This window comes from Hydractinia symbiolongicarpus, chromosome 12, assembly GCF_029227915.1.
Source record: "Hydractinia symbiolongicarpus strain clone_291-10 chromosome 12, HSymV2.1, whole genome shotgun sequence".
NCBI classification, from domain to species: domain Eukaryota; kingdom Metazoa; phylum Cnidaria; class Hydrozoa; order Anthoathecata; family Hydractiniidae; genus Hydractinia; species Hydractinia symbiolongicarpus.
The window spans coordinates 21,449,307-21,465,560 of record NC_079886.1 but is presented as its reverse complement, the minus strand read 5'-3'; the positions used below and the strand labels follow the sequence as shown (position 1 = coordinate 21,465,560).

The 16,254-nt window shown below is 36.4% G+C and overlaps 1 protein-coding gene and 1 long non-coding RNA gene across 2 annotated transcripts; both read right to left on the bottom strand.

Moving 5' to 3' along the window:
• Window positions 1–1,017: 1,017 nt before the first annotated feature.
• Window positions 1,018–5,717, bottom strand: LOC130622363 (uncharacterized). The gene is made up of 3 exons (XM_057437823.1): window positions 5,153–5,717; window positions 3,919–4,803; window positions 1,018–3,468 (listed from the first exon to the last, which is right to left on the bottom strand). Exons 1-3 carry the CDS (start codon window positions 5,259–5,261, stop codon window positions 1,790–1,792), a joined length of 2,673 nt encoding a protein of 890 aa, XP_057293806.1. The 5' UTR covers window positions 5,262–5,717; the 3' UTR covers window positions 1,018–1,789.
• Window positions 5,718–8,822: 3,105 nt separating this feature from the next.
• LOC130622313 (uncharacterized) lies at window positions 8,823–9,666 on the bottom strand. The gene is made up of 2 exons (XR_008981046.1): window positions 9,550–9,666; window positions 8,823–8,984 (listed from the first exon to the last, which is right to left on the bottom strand). It is a non-coding gene; the product is annotated as an uncharacterized LOC130622313 (long non-coding RNA).
• Between the last annotated feature and the right edge of the window lie 6,588 nt (window positions 9,667–16,254).

Genomic DNA, 16,254 nt, shown 5'->3' with positions numbered 1-16,254 from the left:
TGCACTCTCTTAATTCAGTTAGCGTCTACTCAAAACTTTCGTTCAAGAAGAGATTTCTTCCAAATAGACGCAAACTTTACTGTACAAGTATTTAGATAAAGTGAATAAATAAACTAAACTGAAAAACATTTTTTTTGAGACAAAGCTGATATATTTGATGCTTTAATTTGAACTTGATCTTAATCAGTCTGGCTGACGGTTGACACACAAATCGAAAAGTACCAAATTGACGCTATGGAAGGACAGGTGAATCCCTTGAAGTTTAAATATATTATGCCGTGAAATATCGAATTTTAGGGAATAGAACGCATTTGGACTTATTTGTCTTCTACACCCTTCACAAGAACGTATGTTCGAGTGTTTGTGATTTCAAAGAATGATGACTCAAATAAAATAATTTTTTTGATTTTAAACCTTAAACGTTTAAATGTAAACAAGGAATGTCGTTCAGCGTAACTCTCCATTTGTGAGTCAGTCTTTATCATTATCGTGTTTAAAACTCTCAAACAGGTTTGGGAACGAGAATGAACTCTTATAAGTATCATGTGAAGAAAGTATTTGCAATCTTAAACTTTTATCAAAATTTGATTTATATTTAAAATAAAACCAGATAAGGACTTTTAAAACGTTACGTAAAAATCGTGACATTTTAAACTCGTCATGTATTCATTAATTTGCGTAACTGCTATAATTTTCTGTTTTGGTTTTAACATTAGTAAACACTAGTTAACATTAGATTGTAATTTTGAACTTTTCATTCATAAGCGTTAGATGTGGGTTAAATTTGATGACGCAATCAATACGCTAGTGATTGAATGACCAAAAAGACCTAAAATATGAGAATCATTTTTATCTTAGTCAATTTTTATTCCAATCCTCTCATCAATCCGTATGATATTTGATTACCATAAAAGCATTACCATAAAACACTTTAGTCTATCGCAACGAAAGCTCAATCCCTGTTTTGATAAAACGTTGCTTTAGCACACAAACAAAGATTCCATAACAATAATCAGATAAATCAAAGTCAATAAATTTCTCTATAATCTACATGTTTACAAGTGTTAAAGAATACTTAATACAATTAATTCTCTATTAGTCAATATAATATTATCCACAAAAGTTTTTACATATAAATAAAGAACATAAGATACGCAATTCCTACTACGTTTCATAAAATTCTAGCCCATTGTATCGGGGCTCTAAAATTATCAAAAGCGTTAATTTCCAGACCTAAGACGCTGTTTACACTTATGACATAGGTAAATAAATCATTGTATTCAATTTGTTCTGCGTTTCGTACAACACACCTCTCAACAAATGATTTTTGTAAGCGTTGACAACTAAATGCAATTACTGGCAACGTCCTGGCTACTATATTGCAGAGATTAGGATTAATAGAATTTAAAAATTCAATAACTTGTAGTTACCAAGGTTTTAAAAGAAAACAGAGACGAGCTAATTTAATTCATTATTTCTGTCCTCGAAAGGGGATTCTAGTTATAAAATAAAAAGGAGTAAAATTAACCGAAGTAGAAATAAAAATTAGAATAGAAATAAAGATAGCACTAAGTTAAAAATAAAAATAGCTAGTAAAAATAAATGCTTTAGTTTTTATTTAAACTTAAAAGCCATCACGTGCTGCTTGGTGCCCTAATAACAAAAAAGAACAGTGGGAATTTAATGGTAAAATGTCTATTTAAACTGCATAAAGGCGGATCAATATATCATACTAAAACAAATGTGTATGTTTCAGCCTATTACACTAATGTCATAAACGTTTGTAATCTTAAGTATTGATACCACAGCATTCATTCGAGCAATAAGGCAAACACTTGCTTTGACACACAGCCATGCAATGTGGTGCTGGATATCTCACATTGTCCTTGTTATTGTTCTTATTAATACTAAAAGCGAGTGATGGAACCTTCAACATAATCGGTTTCACAGGTTGAAATGCAAAATTACGGTTACTGTTGTCTGTATTAGCAAGCGATGGATTTACAGCATTAAATTGAAATGCTTGCTTTGTTTCAGGGGTATTTTGAGCCAAATTTTGTGCAATGTTTTGTCCAATGTTTTGCGAAGCACCTGTTGCAAAATTTTGCTGTGCTGAATTAGGAGCAACATTCTGGGCATAATTTGGAACCATATTTGAAGCCGGGTTTGGTGCAAAATTTTGTGGAGTATTAACAGGAGCAGTTTGCCCGAAATCTTGAACTGGATTCGAAGGTACAGGTACACCATTTGGTGCCAGGCTAGAACCAGATGCTGGAGCATAATTTGCTGCAGTATTTGAGGCAGTATTTGATGCTGAATTTGCCTCATAATTATTTGCTTCTTCATCTTCATATGCCTTAGCATCTTCTTTATTTTCGGTATTGGTAGGATAATTCTCCCTTGGATGTATGTTGACATCTTCCACTGCATCTCTAGCAGGAGTGCTTGCTGCAGGGTTCAACGTTTCTTTATCATAAGCAGAGGGGAATGGCTTTGGTTGTACGTAATTTGTACTTGCTTTAACTTCCTCTTTAGCTGGTGTCGTTTTAGGTGTCTGAATGGATGAACTTGGAGGTGGGTATATTTGATCCTGTGGAGGTGTTCTTGATTGTTGCGACCATGCTTGCTGTTTCTGTTGCACCTCTGGTGCCTGCTGACTATTCTGCGCGTCCTCTGAATACTGGTAGTCTTCTTGTGCGTTCCCAACACCTTGCCCATCTTCAAAACTTTTCCACTGTGACGTTTGTGTTTGTGGTTGAGCTGGTGACATCTCAGGAGTTGTTATACTACCTCTACAACAAGCAGCATCACAAACTGGTGCGCATGTAGCGGGACATGTCGCAGCACATTCACCTGTGCTGTACTTATTATCTTCTGGAACATAAGGTGCGGCTATCCCAGTAGCTGTTGCAGGCTGTGCTATATTTTCGACAGGTGAAGTAACCTGGTTCCCGAAGCTAGCTTGGGGAGCTGCTGGTTGAGACTCCCACGTTTTAGATGTTTGTTGTGGGTATGTAGATTGTGCATTAACCACGGCAGGAACTGGTGGAACAGGCGGTGCTGCAACATTTGCATCTTGCCTAGGAGGATTTGCTCCAGCATATGGATCATATACTTGCGGATGGTAATAATCAGGTGGCACGTAATAGTTGTTACTATAAGAGTACGTATCAGTATGGGGAGGTACTTGATAAGATTGATAAGTATATGTTACTTTTGGTGGTGTATTGACATCGTAGTGATACTCGTAACTAGTGTGACTTCCTTGACTTGCTTGAGTCACCTGACCTGTTTGCTGCTGTTGCTGTTGGTATACTTGCTGCTGGCTGGACTTGCTTTGTTGTTGTTTGGAGTTTCCTTTAGAGTTCACCATCCACCTCTCATTGTCCTGCTGCTGGTGCTGTTCATCTTCATCAAATCCATCGTCTTCATCATCTTCATCTTCATATTTATGCTTTTGCTTCTTTTCTAAAAAGGTAGACAAACGTGGAATAATATTAGAAAGTAAAAATATTTTACTTATAAACTTGTTAAATTTATTTTACACCTATTAAAGGTCATTCATATCGTTTATTAATACACGCAGTTTATATATTTCATAAGGAATACGAGGCTTAAATCCTTCAAAAGCAAAGCAACTAGAAAGAAAATTAAAAATCAGGTGGCACATAATACAAATTAAAAAAAATATGTGCTAGAGAACGGCCAGTGATTATAAAAACATCATTAGATATATCTTGTTCTAAACGTTATGTAAGTTTCATATGAAAGTGGTTCTTAAAACTAAAGTTTGATTTTGATTGGTGCCCTAAGCAAACAGAAAAAGCACGTTGAGTCAGTAAAAGAAGGAAACGTAAGCAAAACGTAATAGATTGTACAACATTAACTTAAAAAGACGCCGTGTTAATTTTGTCTTACTTGAAAGTATTCTTGAGACCCAGTCACCGCTTGGTTTTGCATACTCCCCATCTCCAGATTCTCCAACACCATCGGCAAGATCTTTAGTAGCCTTAATGTCACTTAGGCCAGATGCACCAGAACCTACTGTCGCTTCACCACTGTTGTAAAACAAAGGTATGGGTATCATCGGAGGGACTGGGAAATTTGAAACAGGTGAGCTGCTTTGAGCAGAATTATCTTGGATCTGTTGGGGTGATACTTGAGGAAGAGCTTGTCCATTTAATGCTTTGTTTTGATCGAGTTCGTTGCTCACTGCAGCGCCTTCATCCGCTCCAGAGCTCCCAGATGCATTATCTTCAGCACTCCCTGATCCTGATTCTACCTCTGTTGTTGCAACGGGTGCCAATAGAGCTCCTTCTGTTGTTTGAGTTGCTAATTTCGTTTTCGCGGCTTTCATATTAGATCCTTCATTGGGTACCTCGTAGTTTATGGCGGCAGGTGTCTTTGGTACACCATATTCAGCATTTATATTGTCTTGGTTTTGATTTGTTTGTGTTTTAGCCGATGTCGAACCTTCCATATCGTTATCATCATCGAGATCAATATCGTCGTCAAAATCATCAGCATCGTCTTTTTGCTCTACTTTTTTCACTATTTTTTTAGTTTTTTTGTTTTTAATTTTTTTTAATGGTTTTGAAGGATTTGAAGGTTTTGTCGATTTTTTTTGATTTTTTTTGTCATTGACATGATAGTCTTTGTGTTTCTCTCCTTCCAAATCAATGTTCAGAGTCGTGTCTATTTTTTTCTTTAATACATCTGTGAATGCTTTCAAAAAGCCAAGGCTATCGCGTCGAGTAGCATTTGCCACACTTTTCTTCACATGTTTCAGGTGTTTTGATGAAGCTAAAATGCAAACCAAATGGAATTTAGACGCTAAAACGGTTCTCTTTACTTTAGAATTTAATACGATTTATAAAATGTACATTTTCCTACAAATCTGTGTTTTCTAAATGTCAATGTATCAATCTATTAATAGATTCATATATAAATTGTAACCTCTGGGAATAAATCATCTCACACGACTGCTCTTGTCAGGACACAGTAACTAATAATACTCAAGATCACCACTTCGAGTGCTGGAATCTTGCCAGTTTTTTTTTTAGTTTTAAAGACTTGCTGAAGTTTTTGTCTGAAAAAAATGAATTAGTCAAAAACCCTTCAAGCAATGAATTTTAAAAGAAATGAAATTTACCTTTTTTACTGTGGTGGGTAACTTTTTGATGTCGAGTTTCTTTAGAATGTAAATGTGTTGCAGCAACAACACAAAAGATTGTCACAAGTATGCTCAATTTCATATTCATATTTATTATTACTTATTTATCATAGTTACATCTTATCATAATTTTTTTATTATTATTTCGAAGCTTATTATCGTATTTTTGTTTGTAACTGTTATCTTTTAAGCATCAGTGATTTATTTAATATCTTCTTCTGTATGATTTTTTGCTTCGTCGAAGTTGTTTAAAATATTGGGCATGGTGCATCGCATGGCGCTGTTTTTTGAGGAGAAGTTGAATAACCACATGGAGATATCAATGAACTCAAAAGCATGTGAGAACTCTTGCTAGCTTGTCAAAAAATATTAAATAAATTGTATCTTCTGCTGATCAGTTTAAGGTCACTGAGGCCACTCTGATGATACGTCTCTCAACAAATCCCAACTTTTTGATGACAAGTCATTCTTCCTCTTGTCAGAAACTGACGAAAATTCTTATGCACATAAAGTTAATGTTTGGTACGCACAGCGGATCATTCCAGTCGATCATGTAACACATAGCTTCAGATAAGAACTTGGAAAAGAGATTAGAGGGATTACTATTGAATACTCTTCCAGCATTTAAAACTTTGGTCCGTTCGACGAAACCTGGGCTTGTTCGACAAAACCTAGGACTGTTCGACGAAACCTTGGCCTGTTCGACAAAACCTAGGGCTATTCGACAAAACCTAGGGCTGTTCGACGAAACCCAGGGCTGCTTGACAAAACCTAGGCCTGTTCGACAAAACCTAGGGCTGTTTGACAAAACCTTGGCCCGTTCGACAAAACCTAGGGCTGTTCGACAAAATCTAGGCCTGTTCGGCAAAACCTAGGGCTGTTTGACAAAACCTTGGCCCGTTCGAAAAAACCTAGGGCTGTTCGGCAAAACCTAGGACTGTTCGACAAAACCTTGGCCCGTTCGACAAAACCTAGGGCTGTTCGACAAAACCTAGGGCTGTTCGACGAAACCCAGGGCTGCTTGACAAAACCTAGGCCTGTTCGACAAAACCTAGGGCTGTTTGACAAAACCTTGGCCCGTTCGACAAAACCTAGGGCTGTTCGACAAAATCTAGGCCTGTTCGGCAAAACCTAGGGCTGTTTGACAAAACCTTGGCCCGTTCGAAAAAACCTAGGGCTGTTCGACAAAACCTAGTACTGTTCGACAAAACCTTGGCCCGTTCGAAAAAACCTAGGGCTGTTCAACGAAACCTAGGGCTGTTCGACAAAACCTAGGGCTGTTCAACGAAACCTAAAGCTGTTCGGCAAAACCCAGGGGTGTTTGACAAAACCTTGGCCCGTTCGACAAAACCTGGGGCTGTTCAACGAAACCTAGGGCTGTTCGACAAAACCTTGGCCCATTCGACAAAACCTAGGGCTGTTCAACGAAACCTAAGGCTGTTCGGCAAAACCCAGGGGTGTTTGACAAAACCTTGGCCCGTTCGACAAAACCTAGGGCTGTTCAACGAAACCTAGGGCTGTTCAACGAAACCTAGGGCTGTTCGAAAAAACCTAGGGCTGTTCAACGAAACCTAAGGCTGTTCGGCAAAACCCAGGAGTGTTTGACAAAACCTTGGCCCGTTTGACAAAACCTAGGGCTGTTCAACGAAACCTAGGGCTGTTCGACAAAACCTTGGCCCGTTTGACAAAACCTAGGGCTGTTCGACAAAACGTAGGCCCGTTCGAAAAAACCTAGGGCTGTTCGAAAAAACGCAGGCCTGTTCGAAAAAACGCAGGCCTGTTCGAAAAAACCTAGGGCTGTTCGAAAAAACGCAGGCCCGTTCGACAAAACCTAGGGCTGTTCAACGAAACCTAGGGCTGTTCGACAAAACCTTGGCCCGTTCGACAAAACCTAGGGCTGTTCGACGAAACCTAGGGCTGTTTGACAAAACCTTGGCCCGTTTGACAAAACCTAGGGCCGTTCGAAAAAACCTAGGGCTGTTCGAAAAAACGCAGGCCTGTTCGAAAAAACGCAGGCCTGTTCGAAAAAACCTAGGGCTGTTCGAAAAAACGCAGGCCTGTTCGAAAAAACGCAGGCCTGTTCGAAAAAACGCAGGCCTGTTCGAAAAAACCTAGGGCTGTTCGAAAAAACGCAGGCCTGTTCGAAAAAACGCAGGCCTGTTCGAAAAAACGCAGGCCTGTTCAAAAAAACGCAGGCCTGTTCGAAAAAACGCAGGCCTGTTCGAAAAAACGCAGGCCTCTTCGAAAAAACGCAGGCCTGTTCGACAAAACGTAGGGCTGTTCGACGTAGAATTAATGGGCATAGGATTAAAAAGGATTAAAAATATCAGCTCAAGCTTTTTTAAACAGGTCACCGACGAGCAGCGAAATTCAATATTACTTTTAATTTTCTAGGTTTAGTTGCTTCGACAATTGGATTCGATTATCAGATTTCCAAGCACACACAAAAATCTGATTGCTTATTTGATCTGCTGGCATTATTATTCAGCGGTTTTGCGAGAATTCTTACAAAATAAAATCAGTACGGCGTTTGTTCTTGCAGAAATTAGGAGCAGAAAGTTTCGTGGGTAGAAAGTTTTGCGTGTCCAAAAAAAACTTTAGCCAGTCGTTGTCTTTGGGATATATTCCGCGGAAAAAACTTTCGCGGAAACCAAAGGGGAGAAAACACTTTCGCAAATTGTCATATATTAAAAAAAAATTTCCCATTTTAAAACTAGAACAAAATAAAATGTTACAAAAATATAATGTTACTAGTCGTTAGCTCGTGGAAAATCCACGGGTTCGCCTGTCCATTTTATACCGCATGCGTGCTTCTCGCTATTTCGCAGCTAAGCTACCATTTTGCGTGACAGACAGACAGACAGACAGACGTATACAGGCATTATAATATAGATTAAGCAATCACGCCTCTTCCACCTCCCATTCAGAGTCAGTGTCTTCGCCACTTTCTGCATCGTTTCTTTGAAATTTTCCCCACACACAGTAACTCGAATTCTTCAACAGTCACAAAAACGAAAAGCTTGATTGCTTCCATGATCCTGATAATCCCTTTGATCGTTTCACTATAAAAACAGTAACCAAAAATACAGATATTGTAGGGCATTTACCAAAGGAAATTTTAAGAGTAACAAAATACTCTTAGATTGCGGTATTACAATGAGCTGCAAACTAACTTCGGACCATTATAGACGTTCACCCCTGGTACAAGGAGGTCTAGAGATTAAATAAGACCATCATCCAGTCAAAAAGCTGTCAAGCCGTTATTTACATGTAGTAAAAGATCTTTTCGCTGAGCCTGTAGAAAATGGGGCATTTGATAGCTTATTTAAATTTGTGATCACTTTACCACCGATAATAAAAACGCCTGAAGCAGTTACCAAAAAGAGAAGGATAAAAACAGCAAAAGGGAGTGATATCAGGGAAATGTTCAACTCGGAAAGAAAAAGAAGACACCAAAAGTTATTGTAATTGAGGAATGATTAAAGAAAATCCATAAAAATAGTACTTTAATATGCTTCAACTAATTTTAATTGTCTTAAAATCTGTTTTTTGCGGTTAGAAAAATAAATTCTTTAAACTGAAAAAATTATTTTACAAATCACCCAAAATCGAAATATTAGACCGGCAGGACGATTAAAAACAAGTAATAGTATCAGAGTTTATTTCTATTTTATTTTCCACTTTACAAAGTAAAAAATATACATATATTTACAAAAAAGATATCAGTTAAATGCGTCTTATTTCTTTGACGTTGAATTTAATTCGGCATCAGTAAATGCACCACGAGATACTGTCCACATGGTGTAGAAATCTTCAAACAAATTAAGGAAACATTAACATACGTTTCATACGTGTAGTATATAACAATCCAACATAGATTTTTAAGTTAAAATTAACTTTTGCACCAAACTATACTTTGAGGAAAGAAAGTGTTTGCAAAAGAAATTTACAGTTTCCAAAAAATTCGCTAAAATTTTCTCCGCAAAAGCAAGTTTAACCGTGAAGCGTTTTTCCTTCGCTAAAATGTTTTGATAAGAAAAGTTTTTGATAAGAAAAATTTTACTTCAATAACACAAAACTGGTCAGAGCTTGCTAAAAAAAAATTGTTTAAATCTGATTTCCCACAAAATCTTTGATTTTGTACAACTGTTATGTTTTTTACCTCGAAATGCAAATCTTTTGCGGGTACAGCTGAACTAAAGAAGTTTCTTGTCGTAAAGCATGTGTCGAGGAATCACAAAAATCACAAAAGTAAAACAAAAACAAAAATAATGTTAGTATTTACTTCAGTAAAAGACTTTTACATTGTTAGTTAAGATGCTTTCAAATTCACTGAGCATGTAATAACTACAGGCACCACTCAGACAAAAAGATACATATGCCAGAGACAGATGCAACAAGACCACCAAGCATTAATAAATTCTTGGTTCTGTACTTTCGAACAAGCATTGACGGTGGTGGCTGTGAGTTTATTTTTGGTTCCATCTAAGGATAAAAAAGACTTATATATATTTCATAAGTTGAAACAGTCACTTAAATTGTTGATCTAAAAATGTGCACAATGAATAAAATATACATAGTTTATGTTTACAATGATGATATATCTTTACTCCAGACAGAGAGAGGTTCTCTTATTTTGCTGAACAGATTGGCAAACTCGTACCGTCATGTTGTTTTTATTTAAGTGACCTTAAAGGTAACCCTAGGTATAAAATGATGTTGGACTTATATTATAGAGCTTAAAAAGTTGGTTAACAAGATATTCACATTTAAAAGATTTAATTTTGTTGCATAAATTATGATGTCATATGATGAAATATAAATCTTTACTCTCCATATACTATAGATACAGATGATAGAGGTATTGCAATGGACCTATATACGAAAAATCCGAAACTTGACCAATCACAACTATTGGAGAGCATTAAAGGAACTGAAATTGTATTCATTGGAGCGTAGAAGGGAAAGGTACCAAAAAACTTATATTTGGAAAATCATGGAACAGTTGGTACCAAATGTCAATCTGAAAATCCAAAGCTATCATCATTCTCGGCATGGGCAGAAAGCAAAACTTCTGTGTGGTCCATACAGTAGGGTGGCAGAGTTCAGTTTAGCAATCCATGGAAGAAAGCACTTTAATGTTCTCCCCAAATCCATCCGTAATATGTCTGGTTGCACAATGGACCTCTTTAAAAACAGCCTTGAAAAATATCTATTCCAGATACCAGATGAACCACAACTGGTATGATACACCATGTTAAGACAGGCTGATTCAAATTCGATTATACATATGCACACATTGGTGTAACTGGATGTTCAATCCAATGGAGGACTGGCACCCAAATGCTTAATCCAATCACGAAATTGGATTGGAAAGAATTGTAATTGTTGTCTAAAAGCAAAGCGATTTTTCTGACCATGCCACTAAAAATATTCATTATTATTATTATTATTATTATTATTATTATTATTATTATTATTAATTATTATTATTTATCACATATTCAATATGGCATTGGTAACTGGGGATCATTAGACACTAAAAATATTTATACTTAAAATTAATTGCCACAATATTCTGACCATTACTAGTAATCAGTCTGCCAAGGATCTAAAGCTCTTAACATTTACAAAGTGGCTACAAGTACGTGACCGTATTTTTATTTTTTTGTGCTACAAGTACGTGAATGCCTAAAATGCTGGTCAGCGTACATAAAATCACCGCTGACGCCCTTTGTGCGTGGTGTGGAGAATATTGTAGAAGGTGCGAAATAGCATTCCTCGTTAGTTATTTACAAGTGAAAGAATTGTTGTTGATTAAAAAAATTAATTTATTGATAATGAATGTTGGTATTTTTGTAGCTTTTGCTAAAGGCGAGCATGAAAAGTCATATTGCTAAAGGCGAGCATGAAAAGTCAACTTTTACACAACTGTATGTAAGGAGTTCAAGATCAGTAGAAAATGCAGCAAAAAGAGCTAGCAAGAAAGTTTTTAAGGAAGAGTTGAAGTATGCAGAAATAGACTATGCTTGCATTCATGGGGGGAAAGAATTTAAATCAGCTTCTACTGGAAAGAGCAAACATAATGCGTAAGTTCTTTTTATATATATTGCTATCCATATTTTTTTCGTTTTAAAAATTCAATACTTGTACCTTCTGAATTATAAATTTTAGAACTTACAAAATGGGATGTATACATACCTTATCAAAGTGAGGATAAATAGTTCTGGACAAAAACTGTATGTGAAATCATTTACAGGAGAACATAATCAACCTGTAACTAAGTCACCTTGATTGTATGCATAGAAAAAAATCTGACCGTATATCATACTTGCGGCGAGTCAAATATTCCGTTTTTTCTTACAGGAATGTTTTGATGAAAACCTTTCGCTGCAGGCATCACAAATGTTAAAAGTGAAAGCCAAAAAAAATAATTCAAAACCATATTTCCAATCTGTGTGGGAAAAATGTTATCTTGAAAGACCTTCATAACATGAGCTCAAAAATAAACGGGAGTGGCCGAAATAATGTACAACAGCTACTCGAAGAAATGAAAAGTGTGCCAGGGAAATTTGAATGAAAGTGAGTGTAGTTACTATTCTTCCATAATAAAAAATTCTGATGCGAAAATAAATGTAAGATAATAACTAACAAATTTTCTTTAGGGGCAACTGTGGTAGCTGGAGACATAATCTTTATTTCAATCATCACAGCGACGAAACAATTAAAAAACATCATCTGGCACATTACTTTCATAGTGGAGCGTTTACTGAATCACAATTAGACACATGCATAAAGTGGCTGTCTTCTTTATTTCCCACATTAACACTGAACTATTTGACAAAGGTACACATATTTTCGTTGCAGCCTCAATGTTTTTTTTTTTTGACTAATATGAGCATCATATCTTCTTGATAATATTCTTAACATGACCGTAGCCTGAAAACATATAATCAGCCTTGTACCATACGTAGTCAAAGTTGTAGAATGTAAATAAAAGCTCCTAGTACAGAGAACCCTAAAAAGAAAATATATTTTCATCGTCAACTCTCCAACCAACCCGCTGGCCAAGCGACTTCTAGAAAAAAGAAATACGTGAATGCCGTACTTCGAGCAAAAGAAAGTAAAAATACATAAATGCCGTACTTCTAGCAAAAAAAAGTAAAAGTACGGTCACATACTTGTAGCCACTTCGTAACATTTATGCATGTAGGTTGTTATTAGAATATTATAATGATAATCTGCCACCTAATATTCACAGCATATTTAAAGAATCAAGTAAACTACATGATCTGGGCTGTCTCAAAACTAGTAGAGCGCGGGCCCTAATTGTGTCTGCGTGGCTCAAAATGAGCATTAAATACTCTAGGACTCTCCATCTAAAAGCCATCATGGCCCCTCCTGGAAATGATAGACAGGGTATATCCCTAGCTAGATATTAGCGAGGCTAGCCATGTAAAATATGCACATCTATCTATGCACATTCCTTAACAGGTCTAAAATTACTGATGACAGAAAATGTTTTAAGACTGGTCAGTTCTGTGTCTTAAGATTGGTCTGTGTCCTAAAATCAGGCAGAACAGAGATAGCTTAGCTACACCTATTAGTTGAAGAATATTCTAAAGAAGGCCACAACTAGCTATCTATATTTAACTACTAAATTAACTAAGTAGTGAGGCTCAAGATATAATTCTCACTCAGATTATTGCACAAAAAATGGACAAATAAGACACACATCAATTATAGCTAAGCATTTTCAAAAATGAAAGTGTCCCAGGTTTGAGATCCGTCCATATCCAAGTTGCCCTACTCAACACAACAGATATGTTTACGCAGCTAAAAGTACATCAGCGGAACAAATTCTCTGATTTTCTCCATAAACTCTCATTAATTTTGACATTTACATTCAACTCTATCTATTAATTATTTCAGAACTCCTGATACACACTTTAGGACGGTCCCGGTATTGTTCTGCCCAGATTGCAAAAAATGGCCTATTTACAACCGGGACAGCCAGGTTATGTACGCATGGTCCGATTATGTTTTTTTGTACTGGTTATGTCGTGGTGACCGGATTTTGAACGCTGATATAATAGGCTGGCCAGACAGGCTGTGATTGGCATTTTCTTCAAACGTTTGTGAATTAAACATTCTCTGGAAGATAGAACACCCCTAAAAACTAGACATGGCGAAAGAAAAAAGTCTCGAAGTAATTCTTCTTACCATAAAGTACTCATTTCAACATAATATACTTTCTTGAAGAAACTAAATTTCACGGAACCTAAATTATTCTTTTTGCCGTAATTAAGTTTGGTGAAAAGTTATTAAACTTGCGAATCCCAAAATTTAGTATTTGCCACGAAATTTCGTTTCATTTGAGAACAACAACAACTTTGCCACCAGTGATGACGAATGATATAAAAGCGGTCAGCCTGGACTATGTTCCTTTTATAAGTGCCAAATAATATTTTTTGAGTAATAAGCCGGCTTGTTCTGATTATGTTACCCTGATTATGTATTTTCTGCCCTGTTCTTAACCGGGGCAAGCTGCCGTACTTAATCAGGGCACCATGTATTATCCGGGCAGAACAGTGTCACTGCAAAAACTGTCCTCCACCGTAGTTGATTTCCCCTCAAAGTTTTTTCTATAGTTTATTTTTCTTCTTCAAATTATACTAGTTGATATTTTAGTTCACATTTTATAAATAATGAGTATACTTCACGTTTTTTACGATTTCACTGTAATTAACCGATTAAATATGTTTATTTAATAACTGTAATCCACAAATGTAATCCACGATGGTGTGGTTAAATACGCATGCGCTAAAGGGAAAAAGAAATGGCAGAAAAAGAATCTTTCCGCGCCAAACTGCTCACATTGTACAGCCGGAATGCTCAAACTGGAAGAAAATTCAGTGCAAAATATGTTTCCTTAACAATTTATAGTATAGTTTGCTTATATTTTGTCAAGGGATTGCGTCCGTACTTCAACTTGTCACTGGGAATTGCTGGGTGGGTGGTTAAAAACGATGGGTGTTTTTGTCATTTTTGCAGAAGAAATTTTAACTTTCAGCTAGCTAACTATTATGTCCGCGATTTTACATTGGGTAAGAAAATTTCTACATTTTCTATTAAAGGTTGCCAAAGACGGACCTTTAAGAAATGAATATATGCATATATATGTGAACAACAGACTAGTTATGCTGTCAATTTTGTTTGTTGGAAGGACCTTGAGTCACTGTTTTAATGACTCAGTAGATAGGTGCATCTTTCCTGAGTCTTTGAAATTTGCGGATGTGTCTCCACTCTACAAAGCAAAGTCTAGGGTCTGCAAAGAAAATTATCGACCAGTTAGTAAACTGCCAAACATGGCTAAGGTGTTTGAAAAAATCTTATTTGAACAGATAAGTGAGTTTGTTCTGCCCGGATAATGAACATTGGCCTGATTAAGTACGGCAGCTTGCCCCGGTTAAGAACAGGGCAGAAAATACATAATCAGGGCAACATAAACGGGACAGGCCGGCTTATTACTCAAAAAATATTATTTGGCACTTATAAAAGGAACATGTGCCACCCAAGGTAGATTGGGAAAACTAGAAAAACGATTAAAATGTGTCCGTACCTTTCTTGGAAAAGAGAGGGAATATTCAATGAATAATTTACTCATCAAAAACGATGCCATATTAGTTTTCAAAGCCATGAATCACATTGCTCCTGATTACATGCGCTCAAAATTCCTTTTGACAAAAAACTGTCATAATCATCAAACAAGAGGAGCTTCAAAAAACAGGTTCACACTTCCCTTGGTCAACACGGAATTTGGCAAAAAAGCCTTCCCATTTAGAGCTGCAAAAGTGTGGAATAATCTTCCAGACCAAGTGACCTGTGATGGAAGTCTGCTTTCGTTTAAGACTTCCATCTCGAATGTATTTGGCAAATTCTAATGGAGATCACTTTTTAACTTTTTAATTTTTGTTTTTTATTCTTTTTCTTTTCAATTTTCACAGATTATAAATGTTACTATGTTTGATTGAGCTGAGGCAGTCTAAGGTTTATCATTTTTTGTTTCTTTTTTGTTCTAGTGGCCCCCAGTGGAAACAATCCACTAACTATAGGTTTTTGTGATTTTCTGGGCTAGCCACTTTAAATATTTATTATTATTATTATTATTAACATAATCAGGGCAGTTTATATACGACAGTGTAATATTATTTCTCACTTATTATAGAACGAACATAATCGGGGCAGGCCGACTTATGTATGACAGTCAAATATTATTCGACAATTATAGGACTTAAATAACACAAATATAATTGGGGCTGACTGCTTTTATATCATTTGTGGCAAATACTAAATTTTGGGATTCGCAAGTTTAATAACTTTTCACCAAAATTAATTCCCGCAAAAAGAATAATTTAGGTTCCGTGAAATTTAGTTGCTTCAAAGTATATTATGTTGAAATGTATTTACTACAAGGGTAGTTTATACTAAGAATTACGTCGACACTTTTTTATTTCGCCATGTCTAGTTTTTAGGGGTGTTCTATCTTCCAGAGAATGTTTAATTTACAAAAGCTTGAAGAAAATGCCAATCACAGCCTGTCTCCCAGCTATTTATATCAGCGTTCATAATCCGGTCACCACGACATAACAGTGCAAAAAAAACATAATCGGACCGTGCGTACATAATCTGGCTGTCCCGGTTGTAAACAGGTCGTTTTCGCAATCTGGGCAGAACAAGTTCATGGAGGGGAAAATGTCCCCTATCTTGTCTGGATTCAGGAAAGGATACAGTAGCCAACTTGCTCTTTTAAATCTAATGTGCTTTCTTCAAAAAAAGTTAGTCTCTAAAAAGTGTGTTGCTGCCTTGCTCATGGATCTAAGCAAGGCTTTTGACTGTATTAACCACAAGCTACTTATTGCTAAGCTTCATGCTTATGGATTTTCTTCTAGTGCATTATCTTTTATTTGGAGCTATTTAAAGCAGCGCTTTCAGAGAGTAGGTATTGATGGGGTTTTTGGTTGTTGGAAGGAAATTTTTTCTGGTATACCACAGGGGTCAATTTTGGGGCCGTTACTGTT